General features: G+C 39.4%; 1 protein-coding gene across 1 annotated transcript; it reads right to left on the bottom strand.

The window, feature by feature from the left end:
- Window positions 10-14,762, bottom strand: LOC109820708 (uncharacterized protein At2g39795, mitochondrial-like). Its single transcript, XM_020386902.1, has 4 exons — window positions 14,299-14,762; window positions 12,607-12,654; window positions 12,369-12,528; window positions 10-295 (listed from the first exon to the last, which is right to left on the bottom strand). The coding sequence occupies exons 1-3, from the start codon at window positions 14,670-14,672 to the stop codon at window positions 12,369-12,371; spliced, it is 582 nt and encodes a 193-aa protein (XP_020242491.1). The 5' UTR covers window positions 14,673-14,762; the 3' UTR covers window positions 10-295.

The following is a 14,861-nucleotide window of genomic DNA, read 5'->3' as shown; positions in this document are numbered from 1 at the left end:
CCTTTTTTATTCTTCTCAGATCACACAAGGCTGAGCCAATAAACTTTTATGACACTGCATAGATGTTTGAACATCTCCAGCTTGCTCAAAGTTGAATGCGAAAACCTCGCTGGTAGGACAATTGACATACATTAAATGTCAACAAATTTTGTCGTAACGGCTCAATAATGATTAACGAATCGGAACGAAGGATGAATTTGGGCCCTTGAACAGATCCACTAATTCCTGGATACACTGTAGCTTCATCCAAATTCAACTTCCACCTTTATAACGTTATCATTATAAGAAACTGAACCTGTTAACAAAAATACATGACCAATGTAAATGGTCAGATGGGATAACACCTCCGCCTGAATACATATTAAAGAAAGGAAAAACATCAACCCTTGCAACAAATTATTTATTCCAAAGAGGCGAGAATACTTTGACATCGACTAAGGGTGCAGACGGGGAAACAAATAAGAATTTTAAATTATTTGGAAAATCATTATCTATAATCTACAAAATCAGAAGCAGATGTGGCTTAGAAATAATTTTAAACAATCTTGAAAATAACCAGAGCCAACAAAAGTCGACACATATAAGTGGACAATACGGATATGTGGGTGACCAGTTCTGATACAAAGGCTATTTATCACTTAACCATACAACAGTAGCTTGATCTTTCAGCTACATATGAAGTATGATATACTCAGTGGTTTTCTTCCTTTAGAGGATAAAGGGGAAGAAGTTCAACGCGGCACATAGGTTGTAGTAAACTTAGTTATAATTTGTTTCGAGTTTTTCCTAATTCAAGATAATTATGTAAATTGGATAACTTTAAATGAGTAAGCACAAAATACAAAAGCAGCTGTATGCAAAACATGCTCATAATCAGTGATTAAAATAAGTATTGCATAAGACATCGGATATGGGCCTCAAAGTCCTCCTGCAGCCAGAAGTGGTCATCGGCGAGAACAATAATGTTCAGAAAATTTGATGCAAGGATATGGCTATTGATCATTGATGTGTATGTGAATATGTGCATGCACTCCATAATCAACATATGACCAATCAAATCCAAACTTGATAACATTTACTAGAAGATAGTTCAGATGAAGTATCAACATTGAGGCAGAAAGATGATATCGTCTTCATACGAAGTTGATGATGGTGTATTGTTGAAATGCCTTGAAAGTGTCAAAATGTCGGACAAGCAAAAAATATATAAAGCTAGAAGTGTCCCTATAACATTGGCAAAAAGAACTGTTGCAGCGAGTGCTTTACAGACAAAGAAGATGTCCATACAAAGTGAATAATAACACAGTACTATGTAAACACAATGGAAACGATGAGCAATACACAATTTTTAATATGTTTCCGTCAGTATGACCTACGTCCACGGACGAGAATAGCATAAAAATTTACTAATCACAAAAAAGAAAAGATTACAAAGGAGATTACTCTCTAATCTCACTCAACCCCACCAGAGAATCACACAAAGAAAGATCACTCACCATGTTAACTCTCTTTCTCTTTTCTCTAACTTTCTTTTCTCTCTAATCTCTCTTTTTTTTTCTTTGTCCCGATGCTCTTTGAAGCATTCATCTTCATCAATTTATAATGCTCAAATTATTGTGTGAAGGGACAATGTGTTTGGTGGAATAAGTGAGTTAGATGTGAGTAGTTCGGTAAACGTTTAAAAAACGAAAGATAAAATTTTTGACTTTGCAATCCAAAGTCACTTTCAACAAATCTCCACATTGACTTTCAATATAAAGATCTTCTCTTCGCTCTTGCTGTCTAGCCAAAAGCCCTTTACGGGCTTAACATCTGCTTTGTTGAATTTCAAACAATTCGAGGCAATGCTTGAACTTGCGCGAAGGTACTAACTTTGCCATCATATCCGTTGAATTATATGTAGTACCAATTTTCTCAATCTTAATGACTTTAATTTCTCTGATAAAGTGATACCTTATATCTATATGTTTAGTTCTTTCATGATTCAACAGACATCAAAGCTACAATGTTATCATAGTAGGCTTCAAGATGTCTTCTACAAAATACAAAGTTTGTTGAAAGTGATTTTGAATTGCAAAGTCAAATTTCATCTTTCGTTTTTCAAACACCTACCCATCTACTCACATCTAGCCCACTTATTTCACCAGACACCTTACTCCTTTCACACAATAATTTGAGCATTATAAATTGGTGAAGATGAATACTTCAAGGAGGATCAGGATAGAGAAAAAAGAGAGATTAAAGAGAAAAGAAAGTTAGAGAAAAGAGAAAGAGAGTTGATGTGGTGAGTGATCTTTCTTTGTGTGGTGGGACTGAGTGAGATTAGAGAGTATTCTCCTTTGTAATCTTCTCTTTTGTGATTAGTGAATTTCTCATTTGTTCTCGTCTGTGAACGTAGGTCATACTGACTAAACCACGTTAAACCATTGTGTACTGTTCATTATCTCTACTGTGTTTACACAACTATATTAATATTCACTTTGTATAGACATCTTCTACATCTATGAAGCTCCCACTGGAACAAACTGGTATCAGAGCTATAGTGTTATCCTAGTAGGCTTCAAGATGTCTTCTACAAAATACAAATTAGAGAAGCTGGACGGGAGAAACAACATTAGTTTATGGAAAGTCAAAATGAGGGCTCTCTTAGTGCACCAAGAACAAAGGGCCTTCAACCTTTTAAAGCTAGTTTACATTACGTTTTGCATTTTAATTTTGAGCACTAGGTACCACAAGCTGGATAACAATTTGCAAGTCACCTGACAACTTATCTGACATAGCGCGAACCATGTCACCTGACAACTTATCTGACATAGCATGAACCATAATAGTTCTGTTCACATCAATTTATTTATTTTTACTTCTAATCACACAAGTGATATTCTATTACATTGAATCCACTTTTAATTATTTCTTCAAAACATGCTCACAAAAGATGTGCTTCAACTTTAATGCTTTCACATCTAAGTTATACTATTTTGATTAGATAAACATAATTTAGGGTATCACGTTAGGTTAAATTAATTACTCCTTGATGTGTATATATCTTCTATCAACCATTTAATTACTCCTTGATGTGTATATATCTTCTACCAACCATTGAACCCACAACTCGCTATATGTGCCAAGTATGTTCCTCACCGAATTGTACACAACATAGGACCTCAACATTCACAACCTAGAGCCCCGGCGCTTCCAATTGATCAGCATCCCCTTTATTCATGATAACCAACAAATTACCAGGTCATACACAATAGCGGTGATATCAACCAGCGATACTGAGTCATTATAACCGACATGAAACAGTACAGTTCAAACAAAATAGACTTGACGTAGAAGTCAAGTTCAACTTCCGCAAGTATTACAGTCAAGGATAGATCTATATAGGCAGAAACCCACTGCCCACACCCAAACCACAAAATAAACACATGGGTTCATGAACAAAAGTATTTATGTAACAATTTCACAAACACCCACTGAAATTTGCATCTCCTTATATGAATAACCATCTATCTATGCATAGTTAAATGAAACTGGATCATAGATTATCTAATTGTAAAAAACTCAAAAGACAAAAAATGATTAATTTCACAAAACCACCACCAACTATTAGGGATTTTCTACAAAATTACCATAAACTATTGTTTCCAAAGAAAATTACCAAAAATTATCAAATCGGCAGGAAATATCATACATATACTATTAGATAAGTTTATGGTTGTTTAATAATAACATCATAATACGTGCAAGTGCGTGCTGGTTATATTTCAATAGTTCATACTAGTTTTGTAAAACATAAACAAATTTCATTATCCGTGCATAGTTTTATGGTAATATGTCGTTTCTTCATGCTAACTCGAAAGTTTATCATATATTTCTCTAATAAACAAATGTTACAAAATTAAGATTCATGCAAACCACCTAAAATTATGGAAGTTTGGTGAAATCTACCAAAAAAATATGTGACATATGCAATGTTGTAAAAAGCGGCAAAAAGCGGGGCTATAACGGCGCGAATAGCGGAAGCGGGACATCAGTGCTACGCTTAAGGCATCAGCGGCGTGCTTAAACAATAAAAACCGATTTGTGTTCGAATCGCACGTGTTAGCGGGTTTTAACGGTTAAAAGCGCTAATACTGCTATTAACCGCTTCAAGTTGTAAACGGGAATTGCCCCCGAACCCGACTCACGTACTCACTAAACTTTACCCACTAAACTTAAACCCCTCAGTTTCCCGAACCCTTGTGCCCTAGCTGCCTCTCACGTACTTTTTCTCCCAACAAGCTCCAGCGACGACTGACTTCCAACTTCCAACGACGTCCAACTGTCCAAGCTCCTCCTCCGACTGACAACCTCCAGCGTTCCTTCGATCAACATCTCACGAGTCATGACAACCTCCAAGCTCCACCTCCAACGGTCCAAGCTCCTCCTCCGATTGACAACCTCCAGCCTCTGAAAAACGGATTCGTCCCCGGAGGCCACGAATCCATGTCCGACTCGAATCAGACACGGATTCGTCCTGACACGTGCACGACACCTGTCGGACAAGGTTAATCCGTGTCCGACACGGATCAACGGTCAAATTAGGCTCGGACACGACTCGAATTCGCCGAAGGCCGATTCATTCGGGTTGCGGGTTTGGTTGTTAAAATCCAACCCGAACTGTTCGATTAAAAAACCCATCCTTATTTCTCAAATCTCCCGTTCGATTCGATCCTCAGCTGACTCAAACAAAAGAAAATAAGAAAAAACCCTAACCCTAATCCTCTCTCTCAATCTCTCAGCTTCCACTTCATCTTGAAACATTTTTTGTTTACAAACTTGTCATTTTGTGATAGATTCATATTTTAGATTGTTAGTTGAATTTTATAAATTTTTTTATATATAATAATTTTTTTTAAATCCTTACCGTATCCCCGTATCCTATTTTTTTGGATTTTGTCGTATCCCGTATCCGTATTCGTGCATCATAGCCTCCAGCAACGACAACCTCTATAGTTCCTCCGGTCAACATCTCACGACAACCTCCAAGCTCCTCCTCCGCCTCTCACGACAACCTCCAACGACTTCCAGGCTCCCGCACCAACAACATCCAGACTTCTAGGCTCTCTCACGTTCCTCCGGTCAACATCTCCATCTCTGTTGGCAGCGGCTTTGTCTACAACAGAGAAACAGGTAATCAACTCCCCTTAACTAATTATGATGCTATATTTCTTGAATTTCTTCATAGTTCATTCATATTTCATACAACAAGCTTATCAATTGTTATTTACCGTCACTGATACTATAAGAAATTTACAACTAATTAATTTATTTATGTGATAAATGGCTTGATCTTCATAATCAGCAGCTGCAATCAAAATTTTCTTTATTCTGTCACTCCATGAGGTCTAACTTCCAGAAAACTTGTATAATCAAAAAATAAAAATCAACATATGAAATTATTATAACTTATTGTATGAATGAAGAAATATAGCATGTTTATTTATTGTATGAAATGAATGTAGAAATAATACAAGAAATAGGAATAAGGTATGTTTAATCCAGTGATTAATTTCAGACATTATATTGTACTTATATTGTTATTTGTTCATTCATATTTCAGACAAGAAATAGTACTTATATTGTTACATTATATTGTACTTATATTGTTATTTGTTCATTCATATTTCAGACAAGAAATAGTACTTATATTGTTATTTGTTCTTATTCATTGAATAGGTATAATTTCAGTCATTACATGGACTTGTCCTCTACAGCTTCTAATCCATTGATGAGTTCTAAAAATCGAGAGTCGGGTAGCTCTTCCCAGGGCCGACCAAATCTAGTTGTCGATGCTCAAGCTTCGATTCAACACCCACATCCGCATCCTTCAGATGATATTCGTTGGGATTGGGCAATTTCTCCAGAATGGCCTAAGAAGAATAAGATCAAGTGCACTCTGTGTGGACATGAAACCACTGGTGGCATTTCCCGCGAGAAAGAGCACTTAGCTGGTAGCCGGGGGAATACTAAACCATGCAAGAAAGTGACGCCTAACATTATTGCGAGGGTAAAAGCAACAATGGCTGAAACTAAGGGAAGTAAGTCAGACAAGATAAGATTTGAGATCGAGCGTAGGCAGTTGATCGATATTTCTAGTTCCAAAATTGAGAATGCGGAAGAAATCACTAAGATTGGAAACAAGAGGCCTCGTGAATTTGAAGCTATCCATCGACATGTTACATTCTTACCAGAGGAGCCTACATCATCTGGTACTAAGAAGCAAACAACAGTTGATGTAGCTGAGTGCAAAAGAAGAAAAGAGTTGATTCACGAATGAGTCTCTCTTTAGACCTATGAAGCAGGAATTTCATTTCATGCATTGACGCTCCCTTCTTTCAACAATATGTGTGAAGCTATTGGCCAGTTTGGTCCAAGTTATGTGGGACCGACAATGTATCAGTTTAGGGAGCCTTTGTTGAAGAAGGCAGTATCTCGTTATTCAGTTGGTTTGGAGTCACATAAGAAGCTTTAGGAGACTACCGGCTGCACATTGATGACAAATTCGTGGACAAATCAAAAACATAGATGTGTTATAAACATGTGCATTCGTTCTAGTGCTGAAGTTATCTTTTACAACTCGATAGAGGAGTATGCAGAATCTTATACCGAATATTTTATTTTGAAGTGGGTTGATCAGTGCATCCAGGAGATAGAGGCAAACTATGTTGTACAAGTTGTCACTGATAATCACTCGGCGAACATGGCTGCAAAGGAGAAGCTAAAAAGTGAGAGGCCGAGAATCTTTTGGACTTCTTGTGTGGCGCACACAACTAATCTCATGTTGCAGAACATTGAAAATTTGATAAATTTAAAAATACAATTGAGAAGGCAAGGACTTTGACTGTTTTTATCTATAACTACACCAGGACTTTGGCACTTATGCGTAAGTGCACGAGGAGGAAGGATATTGTCAGGCCGAGCACCACTAGATTTGCTACCTCATTACTCACACTAGGGAGTCTATTGGAGAAGAAGGATGCACTGATGGATATGTTTAATTCAGATGAGTTTACAAGTTAAAAATTTGTTAGGGCTGCAAAGAAGAAAGCTCTTACAGCAAATGCTACGGTGATATCGAGAACCTTCTGGAGAGGTGTGAGGAGTTGCTTGAAGGTCTTCACGCCTCTTTTTAAATTTCTTCGCATAGTCGATTCAGATACTTGTCCCTCAATGGGATTTATTATTGGAGAGCTTAAAATAGTGAAAAGGGAAATCACGGCTGCTTTGAAGACAGAGAAGGATTATATGCCTATCATATCCATTATAGAGAAGCATACTAAGAATATGCTTGATAGTCCTCTTCACCTAGCTGCATGGTTCCTAAATCCTCTTTTCTATTATGCGGAGGATGAGGTGGCTAAGAAGAGTGCAGAAACTAAGCAAGCAGTTCTTAATTGTCCTGAGTTATTTTTTAGAAATGAAGATATTATTGATGAGGATGTTATTGATACTATCTGCTCCACTGAGATGTTGAAGTATAGAGACTGTGCTGCTTTCATCAATGGAAAACCAAGAGCACAAAAAGTAGTGAAGAGAATTGCTAATGATCGTAATCTAGGTATTGACTTATATTTTGATATATATTTGTTAGTTTTGAGATTGAATCAAAATATTAAATCAATCAATTAATTTGCTTTATCTTCTTGAATCAGCTCATTGGTGGGACACATTTGGTGGAGACGTGCCTTACATGCAAATGATGGCTCTTCAGATATTGAGATTGACAAGTAGCTCCTCTGAATGTGAAAGAAATTGAAGTTGTTTTGAAGGGGTAATCACTCGCCACCTTGCTTTAATTTTCATATTCAATTGTTCATCTTTAAAAAAGATATTGAACAATAAATGATAAAAAATGATAAATTTGAAAGTAAAGATATTTTTATGTTTGAATGCAAAACCACACAAAAGAAATAGGCTCGATAGCAAGAGATTAAACGATCTAGTCTATGTGCAATTCAATTTGAGGATCAGAACTAAGTTGAATACACCAAGAAAGGATGGAAAGAAGAAGGACATCCTACTTGCTAAAGACGGTCGGCACGCTTCTTCATGGGTGGTAGATGGATATAACTCTGAAGTGGAAGGGGATTATCATCCAGAGACCGATATACCACTAGGAGTTATCTCCGAAGCAGCTGGAGCAGACGAGTTCTTGCAGCCGAGGAGGGCCACAAGGAGGATGAATAGGGCTTCTAGTTCAAGAGCCCACGAAGAGATAGATTCGGAGGACGAAGAGGAGGAAAGTATTGATGACTCAGACTCAGATGAGGAGGATATCCAACTTGACGATGATGATAACGACGAGGATTTGAGACATGAGATTTTGCTACTTGGCACTGCTGCTGATGATGAGGATGATGAGTGATGATGAGTCATTGCTCAAATTCAGACTTTAGTCACTTCACTTCTGATACTTCTAGCTTTTATTTTGCTTTGATTTAAACTTTTGAGTGTTAAGTTTGGAGTTTGAACATGTCATGCGTTTGGAGTTTGATCTTTATTGCTTGTCTAGTATCTTTAGATTGTTATTATTAATTTATATATCATGATATTATCTTGTGTTGCTCATTTAGTCATTTATTCTGTACTTGAATATTTTAATTTTTAGGTCAACTTTTTAGTAGTTAATATAATGATGATATTAATCAATGTTTTTTATTGTTGAGCATTTTTATACTAGAGACTTGAAAGTTGAAGAAATGTGACAAATAACGGTTTTTTGGATAAACAAGTACGTTATTGCATGTCTCCACCAAATGTGTCCCACCAATGAGCTGATTCAAGAGAGTAAAACAAATTAATTGATTGATTTGATATTTTGATTCAATCTCAAAACTAGCAAACATATATCAAAATATAAGTCAATACCTAGATTACGATCATCAGCAATTCTCTTCACTACTCTTTGTGCACTTGGCTTTCCATTGATGAAAGCAGCACAGTCTCTATATTTCAACATCTCAATAGAGCAGATAGTATCAACAACAGCCTCATCAATAATAACTTCATTTCTAAAAAATAGCTCAGCACAATCAAGAACGGCTTGCTTAGCTTCTGCACTCTTCTTAGCCACATCATCCTCCGCATAATAGAAAAGAGGATTTAGGAACCATACAGCTAGGTGAAGAGGACTATCAAACCTATTCTTAGCATGCCTCTATATAATGGATATGATAGGCATATAGTCCTTCTCTGTCTTCAAAACAGCCGTGATTTCCCTCTTTACTATTTTAAGCTCTCCGATAATAAATTCCATTGAGGAACAAGTATCTGAATCGACCATGCGAAGAACTTTAAAAATATGCGTGAAGACTTTCAAGCAACTCCTCACACCTCTCCAAAAGGTTCTCGATATCAACGTAGCATTTGCTGTAAGAGCTTTCTTCTTTGTAAACCTAACAAATTTTAAACTTGTAAACTCATCTGAATTAAACGTACACATCAGTGCATCATTTTTCTCTAATAGACTCCCTAGTGAGGAATGAGGTAGCAAATCTAGTGGTACCAGACCTGACAATGTCCTTCCTCCTCGTGCACTTACGTATAAATGCCAAAGTCCTGGTGTGATAATAGATAAAAACAGTCAAAGCCCTTGCCTTCTCAATTGTATTCTTAAATTTTATCAATTTTTCAATGTTCTGTAACATGAGATTGGTTGTGTGCGCCGCACAAGAAGTCCAAAAGATTCTCGGCCTCTTAGTTTTTAGCTTCTTCTTTGCAGCTATGTCTGCCTAGTGATTATCAGTGACAACTTGTAAAACATAGTTTGTCCCTATCTCCTGGATGCACTGATCAACCCACTTCAAAATAAAATCTCCGGTATGAGATTCTGCATACTCCTCTATCGAGTTGCAAAAGATAACTCCAGCACTAGAATGAATGCACATGTTCATAACACATCTATGTTTTCGATCTGTCCACGAATTTATCATCAATGTGCAGCCGGTAGTCTCCTAAAGCTTCTTATGTGACTCCAAACCAACTGAATAACGAGATACTGCCTTCTTTAACAAAAGCTCCCTCAACTGATACATCGTCGGTCCCACATAACCTGGACCAAACTGGCCAATAGTTTCACACATATTATTGAAAGAAGGGAGCGTCAATGTATGAAATGGAATTCCTGCTTCATAGGTCTAAAGAGAGACCCATTCGTGAATCAACTTCTTTCTTCTTTTACACTCAGCTGCATCAACTATTGTTTGCTTCATAATACTAGATGATGTAGGCTCCTCTGGCAAGAATGTAGCATATCGATGGTTAGCTTCAAATTCACGAGGCCTCTTGTTTTCAATCTTAGTGATTTCTTCCGCATTCTCAATTCTGGAACTAAAAATATCGACCTCCTACCTACGCTCGATATCAAATCTTATCTTGTCTGACTTACTTCCCTTAGTTTCATCCATTGCTGCTTTTACCCTCGTAATAATGTCAGGCGTCGCTTTCTTGCATGGTTTAGTATTCCCCCGGCTACCAACTAAGTGCTCTTTCTAGCAGGAAATACCACCAGTGGTTTCATGTTCACACAGAGTGCACTTGATCTTATTCTTCTTAGCCTATTCTGGATAAATTGCCCAATCCCATCGAATATCATCTGAAGGACGCGGATGTGGGTGTTGAATCGAAGCTTGAGCCTCGACAACTAGATTTGATCGGCTCTGGGAGCTACCCGACTCTCGATTTTGAGAACTCATTAATGGATTAGAAGTTGTTGAGGATAAGTCCATGTAATGGCTGAAATTATACCTATTCAATGAATAAGAACAAATAACAATATAAGTACTATTTCTTGTCTGAAATATGAATGAACAAATAACAATATAAGTACAATATAATGGCTGAAATTAATCACTGGATTAAACATACATTATTCCTATTTCTTGTATTATTTCTACATTCATTTGAATCATTTCATACAATAAATAAACATGCTATATTTTTTCATTCATACAATAAGTTATAATAATTTCATATGTTGATTTTTATTTTTTGATTATACAAGTTTTCTGGAAGTTGGACCTAATGCAGTGACAGAATAAAGAAAATTTTGATTGCAGCTGCTGATTATGAAAATCAAGCCATTTATCACATAAATAAATTAATTACTTGTAAATTTTTTGTATTATCAGTGGTAGTAAATAACAATTGATAAGCTTATTGTATGAAATATGAATGAACTATGAAGAAATTCAAAAAATATAGCATCATAATTAGTTAAGGGGAGTTGATTACCTGTTTCTCTGTTGCAGACAAAGCCGCTGCTAACAGAGATGGAGGTGTTGACCGGAGGAACGTGAGAGAGCCTAGAAGTCTTGATGTTGTTGGTGCGGGAGCCTGGAAGTCGTCGCCTCGTCGGTCGTTGGAGGTTGTCGAGAGAGGCGGAGGAGGAGCTTGGAGGTTGTCGTGAGATGTTGACTGGAGGAACTGTGGAGATTGTCGTTACTAGAGGTTGTCAGTCGGAGGAGCTTGGATCGTTGGAGGAGATTGGAGGTTGTCGTGACTCGTGAGATGTTGACCGGAGGAACCCTGGAGGTTGTCAGTCGGAGGAGAAGCTTGGAGGAGGAGCTTGGACTGTTGGAGGAGGAGCTTGGACAGTTGGACGTCGCTGGAAGTTGGAGATCAGTCGTCACTGGAGCTCGACGGGAGAAAAAGTCAGAAGAAAAAGAAAGGAGAAAAAGTACGTGAGAGGCGGCTAGGGCACAAGGGTTCGGGAAACTGAGGGTTTTAAGTTTAGTGGGTACGCGAGTCGGGTTCGGGTCGGGTCCGGGGGCAATTCCCGTTTACAACTTGAAGCAGTTAATAGCGGTATTAGCGCTTTTAAGCGCTATTAACCGCTAAAACCCGCTAACACGCGTAATTCGAACACAAAACGGTTTTTACCGCTTAAGCACGCCGCTAATGCCTTAAGCGTAGCGCTGATGCCCCGCTTCCGCTATTCGTGCCGCAATATCCCCGCTTTTTGCCGCTTTTTACAACATTGGTAAAATACCTTCTATTTTGATATCTTTCTACAAGAGTCTAACTTAGGCATCGGAGAGGCGTTAGTGAACAGCTCATCATCGACTGTCTGACATTTTTTCTGTGTATCATAAGCCCACTCAGCAATCTCAAGTAGATCTCATCGCTAGAAACCTCTCAAGTCATCTAAGTTGATCAAGGGGCCCTCTTCGGCGAGTCCAATCTTACAAACTCAATCTAGTGAGTTTTCCCTAGCATCAACACTTATCATATTCGTAAAATCTATTATGTCCACTATCACACAATCAGATCAACATACAAGGAAAAATTTACAATTTAAGGAGGAAAAAAAAGAATGCAATTACCTATTTCTTGACACAAGCCTCAATATTCTTCAACCACCTAACAAGCTCCCCTCGATCCTTTCCCTCCACATAACCATGCAAGAACTCCGCGAGCTCATCGTTCACTCCCCTCTCCTCCAAATAATCCCTCACTGCCCTCTGCAACTCCTCATCCAGCTCCCTGCAAGCAAATCAAAACACTCAAAACCCTAACTTAAATCCAATCACAAAACCAAACCAATGACTTAACCATCCTAACCCAAAATCGGGCCCCATGAATGGCATCGCCGCCTTCGCCGCCCCTTTCCTCACCGTGAAGAATAAGTTATAATAATTTCATATGTTGATTTTTATTTTTTGATTATACAAGTTTTCTGGAAGTTGGACCTAATGCAGTGACAGAATAAAGAAAATTTTGATTGCAGCTGCTGATTATGAAAATCAAGCCATTTATCACATAAATAAATTAATTACTTGTAAATTTTTTGTATTATCAGTGGTAGTAAATAACAATTGATAAGCTTATTGTATGAAATATGAATGAACTATGAAGAAATTCAAAAAATATAGCATCATAATTAGTTAAGGGGAGTTGATTACCTGTTTCTCTGTTGCAGACAAAGCCGCTGCCAACAGAGATGGAGGTGTTGACCGGAGATGTTGTTGGTGCGGGAGCCTGGAAGTCGTCGCCTCGTCGGTCGTTGGAGGTTGTCGAGAGAGGCGGAGGAGGAGCTTGGAGGTTGTCGTGAGATGTTGACTGGAGGAACTGTGGAGATTGTCGTTACTAGAGGTTGTCAGTCGGAGGAGCTTGGATCGTTGGAGGAGATTGGAGGTTGTCGTGACTCGTGAGATGTTGACCGGAGGAACCCTGGAGGTTGTCAGTCGGAGGAGAAGCTTGGAGGAGGAGCTTGGACTGTTGGAGGAGGAGCTTGGACAGTTGGACGTCGCTGGAAGTTGGAGATCAGTCGTCACTGGAGCTCGACGGGAGAAAAAGTCAGAAGAAAAAGAAAGGAGAAAAAGTACGTGAGAGGCGGCTAGGGCACAAGGGTTCGGGAAACTGAGGGTTTTAAGTTTAGTGGGTACGCGAGTCGGGTTCGGGTCGGGTCCGGGGGCAATTCCCGTTTACAACTTGAAGCAGTTAATAGCGGTATTAGCGCTTTTAAGCGCTATTAACCGCTAAAACCCGCTAACACGCGTAATTCGAACACAAAACGGTTTTTACCGCTTAAGCACGCCGCTAATGCCTTAAGCGTAGCGCTGATGCCCCGCTTCCGCTATTCGTGCCGCAATATCCCCGCTTTTTGCCGCTTTTTACAACATTGGTAAAATACCTTCTATTTTGATATCTTTCTACAAGAGTCTAACTTAGGCATCGGAGAGGCGTTAGTGAACAGCTCATCATCGACTGTCTGACATTTTTTCTGTGTATCATAAGCCCACTCAGCAATCTCAAGTAGATCTCATCGCTAGAAACCTCTCAAGTCATCTAAGTTGATCAAGGGGCCCTCTTCGGCGAGTCCAATCTTACAAACTCAATCTAGTGAGTTTTCCCTAGCATCAACACTTATCATATTCGTAAAATCTATTATGTCCACTATCACACAATCAGATCAACATACAAGGAAAAATTTACAATTTAAGGAGGAAAAAAAAGAATGCAATTACCTATTTCTTGACACAAGCCTCAATATTCTTCAACCACCTAACAAGCTCCCCTCGATCCTTTCCCTCCACATAACCATGCAAGAACTCCGCGAGCTCATCGTTCACTCCCCTCTCCTCCAAATAATCCCTCACTGCCCTCTGCAACTCCTCATCCAGCTCCCTGCAAGCAAATCAAAACACTCAAAACCCTAACTTAAATCCAATCACAAAACCAAACCAATGACTTAACCATCCTAACCCAAAATCGGGCCCCATGAATGGCATCGCCGCCTTCGCCGCCCCTTTCCTCACCGTGAAGACCTTCTCAACGTCCATCGCATCCGGCCACGCCGAGCACACGAACTGAAGCACGAGATCGGAGTCTTCGCCCTTCGACACCTCGACGATGACGCTTATGTGCAATCTCCCGTCGCCGGAGGAGGCAGAATCGTCGGCGGACGGAGATCTGGTGGAGGGAGCAGCGCCGTCGACCGTGGTGGCGTCGATCTTTAGCGTTTCGGATCGGTAAGATCGGGTGAGGCGAAACCAGTTCTCGCCCGGGCGAGCGTCGATGGAGAAGGAGGAGAAGGTCGCCGGCGGGGACGGGAGGTCGGCGGCGGCGTAGGAGATCTCGGTTCGGAGGATGCGGAGGAGGTTGTCTCTTAAGGCGGAGCGCCGCATCTCGGAGATGTAGGTTCGAGTTGGGTTTAGGGTTTGGGTTAGGGTTTTGAGGGGGGCTCGAGCTCGCGCGACGTTGAACAGGAAGCGAGCCATTGGGGAGAAATGAATTCGGGTATCTTTTTTGGGTTTAAGTTAGGGTTTTTTGGACGTGGGAGGCACGTGAGGAGGGTGGCGGGCCCACGTTAGTTT

This window comes from Asparagus officinalis, chromosome 8, assembly GCF_001876935.1.
Source record: "Asparagus officinalis chromosome 8, Aspof.V1, whole genome shotgun sequence".
NCBI classification, from domain to species: domain Eukaryota; kingdom Viridiplantae; phylum Streptophyta; class Magnoliopsida; order Asparagales; family Asparagaceae; genus Asparagus; species Asparagus officinalis.
This window is presented reverse-complemented; position numbering and strand designations above follow the sequence as displayed.

What these genes read in the sequence shown, in the direction of transcription:
- LOC109820708 (XM_020386902.1), bottom strand. Translation starts at nt 14,672, where the DNA reads ATGCGGCGCTCCGCCTTAAGAGACAACCTCCTCCGCATCCTCCGAACC. An exon ending in GAGAAGGTCTTCACGGTGAG is followed by an intron (nt 12,655 to 14,298) that starts GAAAGGGGCGGC and finishes CTTCACGGTGAG; the next exon opens with GAAAGGGGCGGCGAAGGCGG. An exon ending in TTCATGGGGCCCGATTTTGG is followed by an intron (nt 12,529 to 12,606) that starts GTTAGGATGGTT and finishes ATTTGCTTGCAG; the next exon opens with GGAGCTGGATGAGGAGTTGC.